The following is a 22,515-nucleotide window of genomic DNA, read 5'->3' on the forward strand; positions in this document are numbered from 1 at the left end:
AGTTCCTAAAAAATAAATCTTAATGCACAGAATTCAGGGAGCAGGTTCTAGTCACTCACTACGTTAGGACACAAACTCTTGTTAACTCAGTATTGAACTAAACTCCAGATATTGAAATCTACCAATTCTTGAGACTTCCAAATCCAAATAGGATCAGTCCAGTCTGGAAAAATTTCTGAGAAGAAACCTCTGTGGTGCATAATTAAATTATTTTGCCTTAATGGGGAACTCCAGTGAAAAAAGTATTTTCCCCCCCAAATCAACTGACACCAGAAAGTTATACAGATATGTAAATTACTTTAAAAAAAATCAAGTCTTTTAGTACTAAGCTGCTGTGTGTCCTGCAGAAAGTGGGTTTTTCTTTCCTTTCTGACACAGTGCTCTCTGCTGCCATCTTTGTAAGTGACAGGAAATGTCTAAAGAAGGAGAGGTTTTCTATGAGGATTTGCTACTGCTCTGGACAGTTCCTATCTCGGACTGAGTTGGCAGCAGAGAGCACTGTCAGATTGAAAATAATACACCACTTCCTACAGGATATACAGCAGCTGATAAATACTGGAGGACTTGAGATTTTTAAACAGAAGTAATTTAGAAATCTGTATAACTTTCTGACACCAGTTGATTTGAAAACAAAATAGTTTTGTTGGATAACTCCTATAAGTACATCTTGAACAAGATGCTACACTGGACCCGTACATACAGACTCTGCCAACAGTATTAAAGGAATTCTTGACCATTAAAACAGAGGTGCATCAGATACGTCATATTGTCAAGGCCCTGGAATCCATCCAAGCCTCTCTTGGTCGAAGACACTGGACACGCCAAACACAACTTTGATCATAAGAATCGTAGTTGACACATATTAAAGGCCTCCCTGTATCCATCGTATGAGGTATTTCCATTGCAGTCACGCAAATATTAACACACTATTTTAGGAGCAGATCAAGCAACTAAAAGGACAAATGAACATATTGTATACAGTATATACACCAATCTTTGGGACCTAACCCTAGACCAAGATAACATCATCTGAGGGTTCCTTAGATACAGAGACACTGCAAATATCCTGAAAGTGACCAGAGGTACTTACTAAAGTTTGAGGATTTGGCAGCTTTCACACTGTCTAAACAATGCCTTCTGTGACTATTCACTGAAGTACGATATACTCTTATGTTTGGCCTTTACTTCACCAATGATGGAAGGAGGTGTACCACAAAGAACCTGGTTGATCTGGAACAAGCCTTGTCCATCATCAAGTCTTACAACCCCCTTATATGGACATGTACTATGTATGTACATAGTAAAATTTCCCCTTTTATAAACACTCGATCTCTCTTTGGTTGAACTTCATTTTGCTATGTTTTGTCATCTGCACAGGTACATGGACATTTGAGCTGTAATAATAAAAGCGCTCAATAAGTTGGAATGTAGCTTAAAGGAGAAATACGGCGGATTATTTGAAGAAATGGCAGCCGTCAGGAGCAGAGTGGAAATTGATTACAAGTACTAACTTACCTCTCCCCGGATCTACAGTGACATGTCACGACCCAGCAGGGACAGGCAAAATGCCTTCTGCCTGTGGTCCCAACGCTTACTGTGGGCACAGGAAGAGGTAAGTTAGCACTTTAACTTTAACTTAAATGAAATAAATTTCACTGCAGAAATGTTAGTAGTGAGCTACCATTATTTAACAGGTACTTTGATTCTCATTTTTCTGATTCTAACTTCTTTGCTAGTACACACCAGCATATATAATGTGAACACTAAAACTTAAAGGGGTTGTCCAGGTAAAAACTTTTTTTTTCCAATCAACTGGCATCAGAAAGTTATATAGATTTGTAATTTACTTCTATTAAAAAATCTTAAGTCTTTCCATACTTATTATCTACTGTATGTCCTGCAGGAAGTGTTGCTTTATTTTCAGTCTGACACAGTGCTCTCTGCTGACATCTCTGGCCGAGACAGGAACCCTGTCTCGGTTTTCTATGAATCCCCATAGAAAACTTCTCCTGCTCTGGACCGTTCCTGTCTCGGCCAGAGATGTCAGCAGAGAGCACTGTGTCAGACTGAAAATAAAACAACATTTACTGCAGGACATACAGGAGCTAATAAGTATAGGAAGACTTGAGATTTTTTAATAGACGTAAATTACAAATCTATATAAATTTCTGATACCAATTGATTTGAAAGAAAAAGTTTTTCACTGGACAACCCCTATGGACAACAACTATGGACATTAGGACAGATAGTAATTGTGAACGGCTAATTGCTTTCATGTTATAAACAAATCTTCAAATCTGGAAGAACAAGTGAATTTATTACATGTATGTAATGATTAGATGGGTGGTTGCATTTGGTTCAGAAATGCAGACTTTTATCTGATAAAATTAATGTATTATTAGACTTCAGAGCTTACAGCAGACCTGATGAAATTTAGCCAGGCTATTTCCTTTTCTCTCTTCCACCTCTTTTTTTAGTTTATGCTTATTCCTCTGTGTAAAATGTAACACATTTATGATATTGTTACCCAATGAATTCAGCCCATTTCTCCCACTTGCCTTGTGGATTGATATTGTACATAAATTTGCAATTTTTTTAAGTCACCAAAATGTATCTGAAAACCTAGGCCATTTCCCCAATATCTAGCAAAAAGCTAAACTAATGAACGGGAATGTTAAAGTCACTCTGTACCCACAATCTTAAACCCCCCAAACCACTTGTACCTTCGGATAGTTGCTTTTAATCCAAGATCTGTCCTGGGCTCTGTTCGGCAGGTGATGCAGTTATTGTCCTAAAAAGCAACTTTTAAACTTGCAGCCCCATGCCCAATGGGTGTGGCTTAGAATATCTGTGCCCTAACTTTGCACCACCCCTCCGTCCCTCCTTCCCGCCCTCCTCATCATTAGGAATGCCCCTAGAACATTTTCTCCATGCTGAACATTGCACAGGTGTCTTAACGATCCACAGGCTGCCACAGGTGGGGAATAGGAGACAATCTGCCTGGAGCATTCCTAATGATGAGGAGGGTGGGGAGGAGGGACAGAGAGGGTGTGCCAGCCTAATGCATACACAATCTAGGCCACGGCCGTTGGGCACAGGGATGCAAGTTTAAAAGTTGTTTTTTTAGGACAATGACTGCATCACCTGCCGATCGGACCCCAGGACAGATCTTGGATTAAAAGCAGCTTTTAAAATCTGAAGGTACAAGCGGTTTGGGAGGGTCAGATTGTGGGTACAGAGTTGCTTTAAGTATTGATAAATAGTGCATATTTCACCAAAATATAAGTGTACGGACAGGTACCCCCCCCCTTTATGCTATAACTGTGCCCTATTGTATATGTAAAAGCAATCAGCTTTCAGATAGGATTGAACTTGCTGAATCATCTACAAGATCCAGCAGATCTCACACATCTACTTTGGCACTGTCCTAAATTATTTAAATACTGGGCAGAGGTGATGGCTTATTTTTTACTGCTGATCTGTTATTTATATTCTGGAATATAAAGAACTGTTTCAATCGTCATTTTTTAAGTTTACAACTATTTTCCAGAAACAAATAGCATGTAAAGATGACAAGTCTCCCTAGTAAAACCACATACTACTTATATACACTCTCCATGGCCATTGTACACTAGAAATGGTCAAAGCACTGAATACTGCAGCACATTTTGACTTTAAGAAAATATATTAATGTATGATGGTATGCTGCTCTATATATGTGTTTTTCTTTATCATAGGTGATGCAAAGTGATCAGAGTGGTCAGAGTAGCTAGTGACACCCAACATTAGATTGTGCTGCTTGGCAAAAGAGAAATAGGCCTTAGGGGCAGCCAACCAAGAGATATGAGAAAAGCCTTTGGAGTCACCCAGTACTGGCATAAAGACAAGTGTGGCAATCCAGCTGCAACATCATGCTAAGGGAGGCTTCTGCTGGCTTGCCCTTTTGCAGGAGAGATAGGGTGACTGGGGGTGGGGGAGGTGAACAGGTCACCTGCTTGGTGAGGGAAATTTTGACTGTGTAAGCAGAGGGGAATGTGAATTACAGCTGACAGATTCTTTTTAAGGTGTCCATTTAGTGTTACTCAATGATAGGATCACTCACTGGACTTATGGCATGAGAAGATCAGAGATTTCAATAAATAAATTAAACTATAAAGTATAAACTTATACTAAATCCTTTCCCATATCGCATATTATTCATTAATCTGCTCAACTCCTTCTGCTTTATAACATGTTGTAGACAGCTAACAAAAGCAACAAAATTAAACTATTTAAAGTGGTTATTCAGGCTGTGTTCCCACATGGTCTTTTTATGCTTTTAAGGTGCATTTTTGCTGCTATTTTGCGGCAATTGGTGTAATTGCAGTATAATAGCACCATGTTTGCTCTATTTTACCACAGTATCTGATTGTGTGAGTGCCAGTCTACTGTGGTTAGCCTCAGATCCACAAGGTAGAAAAAATAACACATAGAAGGCAGACAGCACATCAAGTGCTTCAAAAGAGTCGTTGGTAAGATAGACAACAAGCTGTCAACAATTAGAGGGGAAAAACAAGCATATCAGGAAAAGGTAACAAGTTTGCTAAATTAATGTATTTGCAAGAATATTTAACATGAACAAGCCCTACAAGCTTAACTATTCACAGCGAATTTTACGCTGCAAGCTTCGTTGTGAAGTCCGTTACAGACAATTAAATCTCTCGTAATCCAGTTATTATCAGCTGCTGTATGTTCTGCAAGAAGTGATGTATTCTTTCCAGTCTGACATAGTGCACTTTGCTGCCACCTCTGTCCATGACAGAAACTGTCCAGAGCAGGAGAGGTTTTCTATGGGCATTTGGTACAGCTTTTGACATTTCCTGTCACAGACAGAGGTGGCGACAGAGAGCACTATGCCAGACTAAAAAGAATATACCACTAACCAAGTTAAATATTTTTGCAAATACATTTAGCAAACTTGCCTCCTTCTCCTGATATTTTGCCCCTTTTTTACTTACATTGATGATAGCTCATTGTCTAGGTTATAGACCACCACTCTGCTTTTTTTCTTTTTTTTCACTGACATGCTGTCCCCTCAACCATTGCCTTAGTGTCTGGGTGCATATGCAAAGGCAACAAGCCTGAGCAGTTCCCTTGCCATTAAATTTCTTTTTTTTTTTTTTTCTATAATTCAGCTTAATTTATGGTACCACAAAGGTTTCTAAACACAAAACATGGAAGCAATATGCAAAGGTAAAATACAGTTAACAATTGCCACAGATAAAGCAGTATTGTTGTGGGTCAACAGAACAATGGAAATAAGGCAACAAACAGGTATGCAATTGCAATCTTCTCTGATAAATTCTAATAATGCAAACATATGTATAGGTGAAACTCTGTTGGGAGGGGTCAAGTAAAACAGAGACCATAGGTAGAAGGGAAAGTACAAGAAGAGGAAGAGACTAAACAACAACTGCTATGAGAGTAATGACCATGCAATCACACAGGCTACTTATGTTGGGCAAGCCAGACCACATTTGATAAAATGTATTAACCTGACCTGTATTATCCAACAAATGTCTTCCATAACACAAAAGTGGTAAACCTCATAGACCCTAGATTGGGTGACAGAGGACCATCAGTGCTGAGGATTGATGTTACTGGCTGTCGTTATACTGTAAAGTGGTGAAAAGGAGGAGGGGGTCTCATATTGCTCACTAAAAAACCTGATCACAAATTTGAAATGTGGTATGCCACAACTGATTAATCCAAAGGCAGTCCCACCAAATATGACGCATAGATTCCCTAGTGTTGCCACAGCAAGTGTCAGAGATCTGAATAAGAACTCTATCCCAGAAGTTTTTTTTTTTGTAGAGAAACAAGACATGGGTATTTTCTGGACCAGCTGTATTCCATTGCTCAGGAGCAAACAAGACCCCCAGTTCCTCCACCCAAACATAGTTTGTGGAGAAGTTTGTAGTAGCAGAAAAGCAAAGGGAGAAAGTGAGCATACAAATACCTGAGAGGGGCCTAGAGAGGACAGAAAGGATCTCAACTGGTTGTAGGAAAACCAGGAACGAGGCCTAAATGTGCAGACACTGCATAAGATATCAAAAGAAGGAAGGGCTGCATTGCCTGAAAGAATTGGAGCCAATCAAGTTCACTATGTATACTATCAACCCAGAATAGACTACACTCTGAACTCAGGCACACAAAGTCTGGCTCATCATAGATATAAGTATAAAACTAAGAAGGTTGCATTTAATAAACCTATCCCAAACAGACATACAATAAGCAGTCAACAGAGGTAAAGAAAAAGAAGGATATAAACACTTACAGTTGATCCAGGAAAGGTGTCATAGGTGAAAGTTCTTCCTCCAATCCAACTGTCTGATTTTGGTTCTCAGAACAGAACCAGTAAACCACTTGTGCAGTCCCCAGATACCATTGGAAATCCAAAATACCCATCCCCCAGCACTCTAGAGTAGACATACTTATCTGGGGCTTCTTTGTCCCCCATATAAAGCAATTAATTGCACATTAATGTAAGCAGGTAAAGGACCCCAGCACCCAGCATAATATCATGGATGTCAGGATTTTTTTCATAAGGCAACTACCAAGTGCTCCATTGCTAGACCAAACAGCAGTGAAGAGCCCAGTCATTACCAATGTGCAAGAAGGAAGGGGGGGAAGTCACTTACCTAGACCTGCATTGAGGGTCCTCTATAGAAGATCATGAGGTGAGGGCAGGGGCGTAGCTAGGGGTTCAGTCTAGGGGGGGCGAGCAAGTCTGAGTGGGCCCCCAACCAATTAAGTTACCCATAGGGAACCTCAGCAGACTACACTGCTTGCCAAATATTAAAGGAAATATTCTACTACATTTCTCATAGAGAACAGGGATTGAGAGCAGTGTAAAAGGCTTTCTACTTTTCACATATATGGCCATGTAAAATTTAAAGGGGTTATGCAAGATAAGAGAACCAAAGCTGCTTTGTTCCAGAAACAGCACCATAGCAACAGAAACATTTTTGACTCCTTGATCCAGGATCATCCTCACGTCTATACAAACTCCCCATAGTGTAGCACCCTTCATGCAACCTCTATACAGTATAGGCCCCTCTGTAGTGTTGCCCCCCTATGTGCAGTATAGGACCCTCTGTAGTGTTGCCCCCCTATGTGCAGTATAGGCCCCTCTGTAGTGTTGCCCCCCTATGTGCAGTAAAGGCCCCTCTGTAGTGTTGCCCCCTATGTGCAGTATAGGTCCCTCTGTAGTATACCACCCCTTTCCCCAGTAGGCCTTCTCTGGGCAGTAAAGGGAAAGCATGTACAGTATGTAGAGGATGCTGGAAAAGCTGGGTGACCTCCATCATACTAAGTATTAGATACTGGAAAAGCTAAGTGACCTCCATCATACTAAGTATTAGATGCTGGGAAAGCTGGGTGACCTCCATCTTACTGAGTATTAGATGCTGGGAAAGCTGGGTGACCTCCATCATACTGAGTATTAGATGCTCGGAAAGCTGGGTGACCTCCATCATACTGAGTATTAGATGCTGGAAAAGCTGGGTGACCTCCATCATAATGAGTATTAGATGCTGAGAAAGCTGGGTGACCTCCATCATACTGAGTATTAGATGTTGGGAAAGCTGGGTGACCCAATTATACTGAGTACAAGATGCTGGAAATGACCAACATCATAAGGGGTGTAGTAGTGGAGGTATAGTGGATAAGGGGTATAGCAGTGGAGCTGTAGTTGATAAGGGATGTAGTAGTGGAGGTATAGTGGATAAGGGGTATAGTAGTGGAGGTGTAGTGGATAAGGGGTGTAGTAGTAGTACAGGTAGATATGAGGGGTTTAGTAGTGAAGGTATAGTGGATAAAGGGTGTAGTAGTGGAGGTATAGTGGATAAGGGGTGTAGTAATAGTATAGGTAGATATGAGGAGATTAGTAGTGGAGGTATAGTAGATAAGGGGTGCAGTAGTAAAGGTATAGAAGAGGGGTGATTAAGGGACACTGAGGGGGACTGGGGTGACACTGAGGTGACACTGAGGTGACTGTGGTGACAATGAGGGGGACTGGGGTGACACTAAGGGGGACTGGGGTGACACTAAGGTGACTGAGGTGACACTGAGGGGGACTGGGGTGACACTGAGGGGGACTGGGGGAACACTGAGATGACTGGGGGGACACTGAGGGGACTGGGGGGGCACTGGGGGGGGGACTGGGGCAGCTGGGGGTGATTGGAGCAGGAGGGCACATACACCTCCTCCTCCTCTTACCTCCACACAAACGTTATCCTCCTGGCCAGACATGGAGCTGACCGGTCTCTGGAGGAGGCCGCAGGGACTACAGGAGAAGGTGATCACGTCGCTGCGGGTCCTAGAGCTGTACAGCACGTGCGCCTGACAATGTGCAGCCCGAAATAATAATAAAATCAATATTGATTTCAATCGCCCAGCCCTAGTGGTCCCCAGCCCTAATTTCGCTACTGGGTGAGGGCCAACACTAACGTGTTGATGTGTAGCATGCAAGAAGTTCCAATGGACTCTAGTAAACTTTTCTGTGTCAATGGATAAAGGAAAAGTGGGAATTCTTCTGGTCTGGCTGCAGGACATAACAAGAATTTTATTGATGTTGTGATTTGCCTCCCTATCCCTGACAAAGCCTACTTGGTTATCTTCCAGAGGCAAGATTAATATGAAAGGTCCTTTAACAGCTTTTAACCATATCTGTAAGTTGAATGGGTAAGCGATGGCATGCTGAAGGAGAAAGTGTGCTGCTCTGGACAATTTACTGCTTAGATATAATTATGGCATTTTGTATGGATATCACGTACACATAACACCTACTGGAACATTTTACATAAGTACAGTATATTCTTTCATACCAATGGTATTACCTAAATGGCAGTGGCCACTTTCAGTAGAAAAATGTGCTCTGTTACTATACCAGAATTATTTAGGAATGGTTAGAGCAACATGACAAAAAGTTCATATTCCCCAGATCCCGATTTGATAAAAAAAATCTGTTAAATGTGCTGGAAAAAAAAGCTATATCGATGTAGGCTCCTCATTGTAATTTGAAAAATCTGCTGCTAATGTATTGGTGCCAAAACGAAAAGTTCTAGCATACCACACCCTTTCAGTAAACTCTACAAACCTCATTCTGGTCTAAATCTAAAAGGCTTCTTTTGATGAAATTAGCAGAAACAACTACTTTAGTGGTATAGAAACTTTTTTTCTCTAGGCATAGGATGTCCCCTTGTTACTGATGCAGCCCTGGGTACAGAAGGTTCATAACAGAGATCTTTGTACTGCCTTCTGATATATACATAGTTATTAGGTGACACCTACCCCTCCCATCCTTTTCTAAGTAATGTAGTCCTCCTACTTCTTTTATTACTTGTATTTAAAACAAACATGTCAGTAAATTTTATTAATCAGGAGATATAACTCTTATTTCAGTCTGCCACTCCAGCGGCTTATAGAAATTAGAGAAAAAAAGCCCATGGGGCATTTACCTGGGCCATAAATGCCTAGCAATGTTTAGTACATTATCCTCTAATGTCCTTATGCCTGCATGTAGGGCCAACGTCCGGGGCCCACAACGCTCTAGGGGTCCAGAGAAGGAGAGGGGCCGGGTTCATGTCCCGGTTCATGTCCACTCTAGATTGACAAGCTAAACATTGCTTGGCTTTTTGCAGCCAAGGGAACACTCACTGGGCATTACCTTCTAACTTGCAAAGGACTTCTAAATGATTTAAAAACTTTTTTTCCCATACAGAGCTTATGCCACCCTTAAATAGGCCACTCTAACTTTTCGGGGGACTTCTATTTTGAATGTTGTCTAATGTTTTTCCCATCCCATGCCATGCCTCTCTCTTTCCCTACTTAAATTTGGGATTTCTCCTGTTAATATTAGGGACTTTAAAGTTTAACCTTTTCCATATAAAGATTTTAGTGTGTGCGGGTGTGCAGCTTTTTAAAATCTAAGGTCCAATTACCGAGTTATTAGCAATACTGTTTATATGCTAATGCACTTCTCCATTGCGCTCTAAAATGTTTATATGGGTAAGATCAATGCTAGATTCCTTTAAAATATCCAAGAAACTATTAAAAAGAAATGTCCCATCTTGGTCATTATGGTCATCACGTGACACAGGGCCAGGAGAGGATTGCGCTGAGCTTGTCTTCTCCCGACTCTTTTTCACAACATATCAAAAAGTTTGGGGTGACATCACCTCTTTAGGTACTGCAGGCTATCAACTGGGAGAGACTGGCAACCCATATTAAAGATGAACTAGTTAGCTGTGACATTCTCCGAATTACATTTTTTGTTTCAGAGAAGGAGCTAAGCATATTGGGTAACCTCTATCCTTATCTACTCAGGCTCCTGGGTTTGCCACTGCTCAGATGTTGCCTATATCAGACTAACTCCTGATGAACAACCTAAACATACTCAGGGACACTTGACCCAGGAGGTCACTTGATGTAGTGGCTTTAGGCAATGCCCCCTGCTGTCAAAAGAGGAGAGGCATAGCCAGCATCAGCACTGCAGGTACGCGTTCCTGATCAGGAGTGCACAGAGATAAATGTGGCACTGTAATTGATAAAGTGAGGAGCCATAGACTCCCTACCATGCCAATCGCTCTTGTGGCCGCAGGTAGCATCCACAAGAGGCTGCTTCCTCCCCCAGCACTCTGGTGCTCTAATAGCATCACTTGTGAGCTTGCAGAGCAGGGAAGGTAGACAGCAGAGGACTGTTGCACTGCAGGGGGAGTATGTTTTTTTATATTATTACACTGGGGGCTAATTACAAAGGGAATACCAACATAGTGCGCGTCTGGGGTGTCTACTTGCCTACAGGGGAAATATCTACAGGTAAGGCTGTCTACAGAGAGAATGCCTACGAGGGCAGGGGGCTGTCTACATAGGGTGCTGCCTACAGGGGGAATGCCTACATGTGGAGCTGTAGACAGGGGGAATGCCTACATGGGGGGACTACTTCCAGGGGGATTACCTAAATGGGGATACTTTCTGTCTTCAGCCCAGCCCGTCTCCCCCACAATGCATGACAGCTGGCTGTTAATCATTTTGGAGGAGGCGAGGATGGCTGAAGACACAGAGGGGACCAGAGAGTAGGGCTGGTGCCGGCAGTATCACAGACCCACCTCTGTAACACTGTCAGTCCAAAATAAAGATAGTTTTTACCAAAGATGCTGGATCACACAGCATCGCAAATGATATGTATGCAACCTTCATATAATAGGCATCTGGAAACTGGCAGCATAAATACTGTATGTGCATATCAATGCTGTAAGTTTCCCTTTAGTACTGTATTGGGGAACAGAGGGGAATAAGGAGGCAAAGAGTCATGGTTTGCAATGAATGAAAAAAAAAAAGGAAAAGTGAGTGACTCCTGTCATAGAAGACTCACCTGTGAGTAACTGAATAATAGTAACGGCCATCATTTATACAGTTTGCAGAGATCGTGAAGCACTGGTATTTACAAATACATATAGGGGGAGATTTATCAAACATGGTGTAAAGTGAAACTCGCTCAGTTGTCCCTAGCAACCAATCAGATTCCACTTTTCATTCCTCACAGACTCTTTGGAAAATGAAAGGAGGAATCTGAATGGTTGCTAGGGGCAACTGAGACAATTCTACTTTACACCATGTTTGATACATCTCCCCCATAGCCTATAGGAACACAAACACACGCATAAAATGTATATATGTATATATATATATATATAGATATATATATATATATATATATATATATATATATATATAGATAGATAGATAGATAGATAGATATATATATATATACAGAATATATATCAGGGGTGCCTTTCTAAAGTTTGCCTCCGGCAGCAAAAAGGATTAATTCGCCCCCGATCATACTGGAATGGTTGAGGAGGTTATCCCAAGACCTGTGTCTGAACTGTGGTCATCTACAACTGCCCCACTATTCTCGGCAAAAAGAGGACTACTCAGGTCCTATTAATTTTTATCTTATTATTTATCCAGCCATGTCTCTCCTGCCATGTCTCTCCTGTGCATTCCTCAAGAAGTCTTCTGAATTCTTTTTAGGAAAAATCTATAGGTAGGGGCCCAAAGAGTTGTGATACTGTCACAAATGACACTGTTATCCCCCACTCCACACCTAGACACCCTTTTATTTGCAGTAATCCTACTGTGTTGCTAGGCAATCTGTGGTTGATGCTGATCTTTTTGATAAATGTGACTTAGCCCACCTCATAGAAGGATATTATAGTTCTATGTGTTCCTCTGACCTATGGTCACACTAATCTGTCATTTGGCTCAGCTAGTGATTTGTAAACTCCTGCTGTGCTGTTGCCTTGCAGAATTCCCCTGGCTTCCTGATTGTTAGCTCATTTCTGGTTGCTATATAATGAATGCCTGAATGCCACAGTCAGTTAGCTTTGCCTCTAGAATGTTATACATGATATTATTATTATTATTATTATTATTATTATTATTATTATTATTATTATTATTCTTAACTTCCTGCCTCCACAGACACTTGGCTGTATTTTGTCAAATCTGACCTCCCTCACTTTATATTCTAATAACTTTGTGATACTTAACTGACATAAATTCGCATTTCTCTAGGTTTGAAGTTCACTGCAACACAAATGATATAATAGTTTACACTTATGTCTACTCTATGTTGGCATTACTTGGTAAGGGACCTTTTACTTTTTAGAATGTTATTAGGCTTAGATGCTTAGCAGCAATTTTTTAAAATTTCACATACAGTTATAATGGCAACAATTGGTTACAGTAACAAAAGCGACAATTACTGAATGTACAGTTTCTGGAGCAGTGATTGTGTACAGTAACAGTGGTGGCAATCAGATACACTAACAAGAGTGCAGATTAGGTACACTAACAGGAACAAAGATCATGTATTGCAACAGAGGACAGGGGGGGAGTATCAGCCAGGGGCGGATTAACTTTACCATAGGCCCCGGGCTGTTCACCAAGCCTGCCCCCCCCCCCCCCCCATTCAACTGTAACTATAGATAATGTCATGATGCCCTGAACTGTGCAAAATTTCTGTTAAAATCAAAGATTTTTTTGCAAATCACGACAGAACTGTAACCAGGAGACATTACACTACTGAAAGTATAAGTCTTTTTGGGTGGCCATGGACCCCCAGGAGCTCAGGGCCCCAGGCTACTGCCCGAAACGGACCTATTATAATCCGCTACTGGTATCAGCTACAGTACCAACAGTAATACAGTACAGTAAAACAGCTACAGTAATAAGTACAGTAATGGAGGACAATGGAGACTGTTTCAGGACAGTAACAGGGGAAGGTAGAGCAACAGATACAGCAATAAGGAGCAAGAAACTTTATTAGTTACAGGGACAGGAGACAGGGAAGTCTGTTGGGTAAAGCAACAGGGGACTCTATTTGATACAGGTAGAGGACAGGGGAAAACAATCAGCACAAAGGGGGTAAATTGTGCATTTGTGCTTACTGTAACTGTGCTGACTATGCTTTTCTCTCCCGGCCTGAACTCCTCTCATGCACAGAGGAGGGGATCATCAGAGGCCAGCTCTCCTGTCATCCTCACTGCCAATGGTCCACCTGTACAAAGGGACCAATTTCATCGATCGTAGAGCAGGCCAAAGGATGAGAGGCCCTTGGCTGGATGCCGCAATCTGTCATCACTTGATAAAGTCATCCAGGAAGTTAAGAGCTTCATGTGTTTGTTTGTGAGGTGTTGCATAACAGCAGCAAACCCCAAATACATGCATACGAATTTGCAGGAAAGGGTTGTCTAAACACCAGACACCTACGTTCCTCGTTCCAGCACTCCTGTCTGTATAATGTTGCTCTGCTCTTTGCTGTACAGCACTGTACAGGTTTGGGGATGTTATGTCACAAGCCTGCATAGCCATTTTCTGGATGCAACCGTGTCCCGCCTCAGCCAATGATTGGTTAAGCAGGATTGTGATGTCACGTCACCAAACAGCTCCGGTATCTTGTATTTTAAATCTAGATCCAGATGAAATTCCATATACCCTGACCCTGGCCTACTTCCCACTATGCTTCTACCTTGCCATTCTGTTAGTTTTCCTCTCACTTGTGGTACTACCTCTGTTCCTGTTTACTGTCTTAGACTTCTGGCTACGTCTGACTGCTGTCCTCGAGTCACAATACTTTCTTGTTACATTTTCTGTGTCCTTTTGTCAATAAAGCTCCACGCTGCCAACTGCTGACTACTCTGGAAACCACAACCTGGGAATGTCCTGTAGCAATGTCCTGCTGCAGTGTCTCCAAGTGCCTCGGTGACTGCTGCCACCGACACTTCCAAAACAAACTTGGCTTGGGGGCGACAGTTCACTCAGCTAATCACTGACTGAGAAGGGATAGAGTCAAGGCCAGTGATTGGCTGGATTGGCTGTCACTCCAGAGATGAGTTTACAACATCATCTTATGTTTAAAGTGGCACTATCAAGAGGTTCAGGCCAGTGAACCTGCTGATATGAGCCAGACGCTATTTACCTCAGGATTCCTGGGCTGTCCTTCTTAATCCTGTGGGGTCCGGTATACTGATGTTGTCTTCTAATTACTGATATGCTAAATAGCAGGTTTGGAGCATTTAGGGCATTCCCCATGCTCCCGGATCACCTGCACGGCCAGGGAGGGGGCAGGCTAGGCGGGCTGAGCAGGTGCTCCGGGAACATGGGGAACGCCCCAAATGCTCCGAACCCGCTAATTAGCATATCAGTAATTAGAAGAAAACATCAGTAGACCGGACCCCACAGGAATAAGAAGGACAGCCCAGGAATCCTGAGGTAAAAAGCGGCTGGCTCATATCAGCAGGTCACTGGCCCGAGCCTGCTGATAGTGCCACTTTAAGAAAAATGCTTGGTCATTACACCACGTATGTGGCAGGAAACCTGCCTATTATTATGTTTTGTTTTGTTTTTTGTTTTTTACTTTTGTTGGGGTTTACTGTGTTAAAAACATGCTACTACTGTGATTGCTAATGCCGTCTTTTATAAACGAGTGCCGATCTCATTGATCTTTGCTGTATAACTATACAGCAAAGATCTCAATGAGAGATCAAAGTGTATATACTAGAAGTCCCCTAGGGGACAGAGCCAATTTTGAGTTTTGCATTTTAGTTTTTTCCTCCTTGTGCTTAAAAGGCCATAGCACTTGCATTTTTCCACCTAGAAACCCACATTTTTTGCGTCACTAATTGTACTTTGCAATGACAGGCTGAATTTTTGCATAAAGTACACTGCGAAACCAGAAAAAAATTCAAAGTGTGGTGAAATTGAAAAAAAACAAACATTTTGTTTATTTGGGGGAAATGTGTTTTTACGCCATTCGCCCTGGGGTAAAACTGACTTGTTATATATGTTTCTTAAGTCGTTACGATTAAAACAATATGTAACATGTATAACTTATTGTATCTGATGGCCTGTAAAAAATTTAAACCATTGTCAACAAATATACGTCACTTAAAATTGCTCCATTCCCAGGCTTATAGCGCTTTTATCCTTTGGTCTATGGGGCTGTGTGAGGTGTCATTTTTTGCGCCATGATGTGTTGTTTCTATCGGTACCTTGATTGCGCATATATGACTTTTTGATCGCTTTTTATTACAATTTTTCTGGATTTGATGCGACCAAAAATGCGCAATGTTGCACTTGCAGCCGGAAGTAAACGAGTGCCGAGTCGGGGACGGCGCCATCTTGGAGCGGTCCCCGGCCGGCTTCAGAAACGGAGATCTCCGCCACTAGACACCAGGGAACGACTGAATCCAGTAATCGGATGCAGCTGTCATGTTTGACAGCTGCATCTGATTACTGTATTAGCGGGCACGGCGATCGGACCGTGCCCACTAATACCTACGGTCCCGGGCTACAAGCGGCACCCGGGACCGCCGCGGTTCAGAGCGGGGTCGCCGCGCGGCCCCGCTCTGAACGTCCTTACCGGCATCAGGGCGTAAATTTACGCCCGATGTCGTTAAGGGGTTAATCACATTACTGATCTCGCACGGTGTAAGCGCCAAAAAAAATCCCAAAGTGCAAAAATGCGCATTTTTGATCGCATCAAATCCAGAAAAAATGTAATAAAAAGCGATCAAAAAGTCGTATATGCGCAATAAAGGTACCGATAGAAACATCATGGCGCAAAAAATGACACCTCATACAGCCCCATAGTCACCAGACTCTTTCGTTTACAAATGTTAATAGGAAAACTTTAATATGGACAAAGTTATCAAGTGACTATAAAAAGTTAAAGATGTACTCTGTACCCTAATGGAAGCTGAGCTTTTAGCGGCTTATGAATAATGAATGATTTTAAGAGTGTTTCCCATTGGACAGAAGCTTATCCTACTTTATGTTTATGTTTCTATTCCCTGTGATATTTAGGCCTATTGCATTATATTCGTGAATATTCACCTATGTTGCTGTTATATTGCACATGAGGTTGTGTGTGGTATTTGCAAAAGAAATTCGCACTTACTGACTCATCTTAAGTTAGAGATGCGAGTTAGAGTTAACTAGAGATGAGCGAACCAGTTCGGCCTGTATGGGATCCGGTTCGGATTTTTCCAAATATCCGAGTCCGGTAGGATTCGGATTTTTGGAAGTCGGCTCCGAATTTTTTTTCTTTTCTTGCTTTCTAAAATGGCAGCCGCCATTTTAGAAAGCAGTAAGTGTTCTGGGCGGGAAAAGTGCTTTCCCATGATGCTCAGAACACATTCAATCAGCAGGGATGTTGCACTAGCCCATCCCCTGTGTGACGACGGTATTGCTTTAAGAGGATCGGTCACATGACCGCATGAGGCAGTCTGCACAGAGAGAGGAAGGAGACTGTTAGCAGTGCACAGAGCTCATCAGTGACAAAACACTGCTGCTGCACGCTGCTGTACTGAGCAGATATTGTACAAAAGCAAAGACAAAAAGATTATTAGGAAAGCGGAGAAACATATAGTGATTGAGAGAGAAAAATAGAGAGGGCGAAAGATAGATAGGTAGATAGATTAGGCATAGGAGAGCAAAGGGTGCACAGAACAAAAACATGCTATAGATATCCAAGTACTATACTATACTGTCACCCTTGCAAGAGTGTATATGACATAGGTGTTTTCCTGAGGCACAAATATATACCTCGTGCATGTGTGTAGAATAAAACTCTCAAAAAAGTGCTATACAGATATACAAGTACTATAATTGGGCCCTTGCGAGAGTTTATATGATATAGGTGTTTTCCTGAGACACAAATATATACCTCGTGCATGTGTGTAGAATAAAACTCTAAAAAAAAAGTGCTATAGATATACAAGTTCTATAGTTGGCCCCTTTTTCCTGCATAGACCCTGTAATTGTGAATTTCCTGCATAGACCCTGTAATGAATATTAAAGTCTAAAAAAAAAAAATTTGACTTTGAGATATTGAAAAGATAATGATCTTACTGACATGAAGAGCCCTAAATTCAACCAAATACACTACCCCCGTATAACATAGATGCTTTAAATGATGAAATCAGAAGAAATCCGAAATTCGGTCGAACCGAACTTTTCAAAAAAATCTGGAAGTCAGGTCGGAACAAACTTTTAAAAAGTTCGCTCATCTCTATAAGTTACCCATCTCTGGCCATCGGCCATTTTACTCTACAGATAAATATTTTAAACCGTTTGTCATGTGGTAAAAATGACACATTATCTATATTTTGAAATTCAGTCCGACTAGACTGATAACCAATTTCTAGAACTTTTTTTATATATTTTTTTAAAATGTATTTATGTTATGTTTTTTCCCTACATTTATTCTTTAAGGCTATGTTCACACTGCGTATATGTCCGGCTGCATATTTTCGCGGCCGGACATATACGCGGTAAACTCCGGCCGGAGATTTACGCTACTTACGGCCGGCTACGTACGGACCGCGAACTTACGCCCGAAGTCTACTTACGCTTCCCGAGCGCCCTACGTAGCGATCTGACAGCGGTCTTTTACTTGGAAATCTTCGCCTAGACCCGGACACCCCACAGAACCTTTTGGATCGGCACAAAAAGCTGCAAAAATGAAGAAATCACCACTACGTACGGGACCGCATGTTACGCTACGGGCGTAAGTTACGGCATTTTCGTCCGCAAACAATGGTCTGGTTCATTTTTTACGTACGATCCGGGCGTAAGTTCGTACGTAGTGTGAACTGTGCAGCCGTACTTCGTATACTTTCCATTATGCGCAAAGTCTCCGGCCACTTATTCACGGAACGCGTTACGGCCGGAAACTTACGTAGTGTAAACATAGCCTAAGACTGTAGGGCTGTATAAGAATTCTTTTTTTGCACCATGATCTTTAACCCTTTAAGGACATGGCCAATTTTCGTTTTTGCGTTTTCGGTTTTTCCTCCTTGTGTTTAAAAGGCCATAGCACTTGCATTTTTTCACCTAGAAACCCACATGAGCCCTTATTTTTTGCGTCACTAATTGTACTTTGCAATGACAGGCTGAATTTTTGCATAAAGTATACTGCGAAACCAGAAAAAAAATCAAAGTGTGGTGAAATTGGAAAAAAAAAAAACGCATCTCTTTTATTTGGGGGGAATGTGTTTTTACGCCATTCGCCCTGGGGTAAAACTGACTTGTTATGCATATTCCTCAAGTCGTTACAATTAAAATGATATATAACATGTATAACTTTTCTTGTATCTGATGGCCTGTAAAAAATTCAAACCATTGTTAACAAATATACGTTCCTTAAAATCGCTCTATTCCCATGCTTATAGCACTTTTATCCTTTGGTCTATGGGGCTGTATGAGGTGTAATTTTTTGCGCCATGATGTTTACTTTCTATCGGAACCTTGATTGCGCATATACGACTTTTTGATCGCTTTTTATTACATTTTTTCTGGATTTGGTGCGATCAAAAATGCGCAATTTTGCACTTTGGGATTTTTTTGCGCTTACACCATTTACCGTGCGAGATCAGTAATGTGATTAATTAATAGTTCGGGCAAATACGCCCGCGGCGATAGAAAACATGTTTATTTATTTATTTACTTTTATTTAACCCCTAGACGACCCAGGACGTAGAGTTACGTCATGGAAGTCTGTCACCAGACGACCCTGGACGTAACTCTACGTCCTGGGTGTTTCTCCGTCTATGAAGCGTGCTCCGGAGCGGAGCGCGCTTCACAGCAGGTGGGGGCCGGCTGCAATCAGCAGCCAGGACCTCACCGGTAATGACACGCTGCAGCGATCGCACTACCGCGTGTCATTAACCCCTTAAACGCTGCGATCTTGGCACGACCGCGGCGTTTTAGTGTAAGTGACAGGGGGAGTCCCCTGTCACTTACCGATCGGGACCCCCGCAGTGTGACTGCGGGGGGTCCCGATCGTTAAAACGGACCGCAGGAGGTCTCTCACCTGCCTCAGTGCGGTCCGATCAGCGATCTGCTGCACTAAGCCTGCACAGGCAGGCTCAATGAGCAGATCGCCGATAACACTGATCAATGCTATGCCTATGGCATAGCAATGGTCAGTGTAGAAATCAAAGTATTGAATGTAAAAGTCACTCAAAGGGACTTCAAATGTGTAAAAAAAAAAAGTTAAAAACACTATTACACTTCCCAAAAACCCCCTCCCCCAATTAAAGTTGAAATCACCCCCCTTTTTCATTATATAAATAAAACATATAAAAATAAATAAATAAACATATAATATATTGTAGCGTGCGTAATTGTCCGATCTTTTAAAGTATAACAAGCGTCATTGCGAACGGAGAATGGCGTAGACGAAAAGAGGGAAAAAAAAGCGCGGATTACCCATTTTATGTTACATTATATATATAAAAAAAAATCATAAAAAGTGATCAAAACGTCCGATCTTCACAAATATGGAGTTAATAAAAACTAGAGATCGTGGCGGAAAAAAATGACGCCCCATACAGCCCCATAGGGGAAAAAATATAACCGTTGTAAGTGTCACAATAGGGCCATTATATTATTAACTAATTGCCAAAAAAAAGGATTTAATAAAAAAAAATATATAACATTAGAGAATCTGTGTAAACCTGCATATGGTTGTGTTTGGACTGACCTATAGAGTAATAGTATTATTTCTCTTTTACCGTATAGTGTATTACGTAGACACAGGAACCCCCCAAACGTTACCATATTGCATTCTTTTTTATGATTTCACCTATTTATATCTTCAGAAATAATAGATTTGTGATTCCGTCATACATGTTATGGTAAAATGAAAGGCACCATTACAAAGTACAACTATTCCTGTAAAAAACAAGCCATTACAAGCCATTCAACTGGGTCATTTTGGGCCTGGTCCTCAAAGGGTTAAAACCTGGGAAAAGGGGGGTGATTCAGACTTTTATTAGGGGAGGGGGCTTTTTACTAATAACAATCCTTTTTCTATTTTTTTACAAATATACTAGAAGCCCCCCATGGGGGACTTCTAGTATATACACTTTGATCTCTCATTGAGATCTTTGCTGTATAGTTATACAGCAAAGATCAATGAGATCGGCACTCGTTTGCTTTCGGCTGCTGATGCCGAGTCGGGGATGGCGCCATCATGTTTGACAGCTGCATCTGATTACTGTATTAGCGGGCATGACGATCGGACCGTGCCCGCTAATACCCGTGGTCCCGGGCTACAAGCGGCACCCGGGACCGCCGTGGTTCAGAGCGGGGTCGCCGCGCGGCCCCACTGTGAACACCTCTTACAGGCGCATGACGTACGGGTACGTCATGCGTCCTTAAGAGGTTAACCCCTAGGCGATCCTGGATGTACCCGTACGTCCAAGGCCGCCTCCATGTTTTTAGAGCGGGGTCGCGCTCTGAACCACCGCGGTCCTGGGTGCTGCTCATAGCCTGGGACCGCGGCTATAAGCGGGCATGGTGCGATCGCCGTGCCCGGTAATACAGTAATCGAATGCAGCTGTCAAAGTTGACAGCTGCATCCGATTACTTGATGCAGCTGTTCCCTGGTGTCTAGGTGCATAGATATGCTGCAGAGATCCATGAGATAGTGGGGAGGTTCACTAGTGGGAGTGATCCACAAATCTTACCCAGTAATGGCGCTGATCCCGGCTCGGCACTTGATTGCTTCCGGCTGCAGCAGCTGGAAGCAATCAATGTGCCTATCTCATCAATCTATGCTGCATATCTATGCAGCATAGATCTGTATGAGAGATCAGAGTACTTATACTAGAAGTCCCCCAGGGGGACTTCTAGTATAAGTGTAAAAGTAAAAATAAAAGTGTTGTTTTTAATAAAAAGCCCCCTCCCCTAATAAAAGTTTGAATCACCCCCCTTTTCCCATGTTATAAATAAAAATAAATAAACATGTTTGGTTTCGCCGCGAGCGTAATCGCCAGTAATTGCGCAAAAAATGACACCTCACACAGCCCCATAGACCAAAAGATAAAAGTGCTATAAGCCTGGGAATAGAGCGATTTTAAGGAACATATATTTGTTAACAATGGTTTGAATTTTTTTACAGGCCATCAGATACAATAAAAGTTATACATGTTACCTAACGGTGTAATCGTAACAACTTGAGGGATATATATAAGAAGTCAAGTTTTACCCCAGGGCAAACGGCGTAAAAAAATAAAAAAAATAAAAAAAAATGAAAGAAATGTTTGTTTTTTTTCAATTTCACCACAATTTGAATTTTTTTCTGGTTCCGCAGTGTACTTTATGAAAAAATTCAGCCTGTCATTGCAAAGTACAATTAGTGGTGCAAGAAAAAAGGGCTCAAGTGGGTTTCTAGGTGGAAAAATGCAAGTGCTATGGCCTTTTAAGCACAAGGAGGGAAAAAGGAATTTTACACTGCATACGATTCTGGACGCATTTCGTACGCCACCGAACATGTGCGGCTGAAACTTCGGGCGTGAGAAAAATCGACATGCGGCCGGATGCGTACGAACCGCCAACATACGCCCGTAGTACAGTTATGCTTCCCTTGCTGGTTTCGAAGCGATCTGAAACAGGTCATTTACTTGGAAATCTTCGCCCAGCCCAATAAAACTCACAAAACCTCTTGGATCGAAAAATCAAGTTCAATTTGGCTGAAATAAGTACTCCGTACGGGACCGCATGGAAATCCACGGCCGTGAGTTGGAACATTTCCGTCCTCAAACAATGGTCTTGTTCATTCACGGTGCCGTATACAATCCGGTCGTAAGTTCATACGTAGTGTGCACTGTGCGGGCGTATATCGTATACTTTCAGGCGAACGCATAAATCTCAAAACTACGTGCATATATTTGCGGTTTGCACTACAGCCGGAAAGATACGTAGTGTGAACATAGCCTAATTCTGATGTGACTGTGATTGCAATACACAACCACAATATTTCTCTGTAGGTAAGAAGGTCTTAGGTGACCTTGTGACTATCACAAAAAGTTTTTATTTTTTAAAATAAGTGTAAGGTCATCCATGATCTTGTTTCTCATTTTTTGGAAACAAAATAACAAAATAACTGCCTAAACCCTT

At 41.9% G+C, this 22,515-nt stretch overlaps 1 protein-coding gene across 5 annotated transcripts in view; it reads right to left on the bottom strand.

Annotated features, from left to right (window-relative positions):
- The window catches only part of KCNIP1 (potassium voltage-gated channel interacting protein 1), a 156,035-nt gene that overhangs the window by 60,655 nt on the left and 72,865 nt on the right, over positions 1–22,515 (bottom strand). Inside the window, exon 1 of one of the 5 annotated variants that reach the window (XM_069954306.1) lies at positions 11,417–11,483. The exons of the other annotated variants lie outside the window; for them this stretch is intronic. Coding sequence (XP_069810407.1) covers positions 11,417–11,450 — 34 coding nt within the window. The 5' untranslated portion in view covers positions 11,451–11,483. Of the gene's footprint in view, positions 1–11,416; positions 11,484–22,515 lie in introns of those variants that run through there. 5 annotated transcript variants of the gene reach the window in all.

Source organism: Dendropsophus ebraccatus, chromosome 1 (genome assembly GCF_027789765.1).
Source record: "Dendropsophus ebraccatus isolate aDenEbr1 chromosome 1, aDenEbr1.pat, whole genome shotgun sequence".
Classification (NCBI taxonomy): Eukaryota; Metazoa; Chordata; class Amphibia; order Anura; family Hylidae; genus Dendropsophus; species Dendropsophus ebraccatus.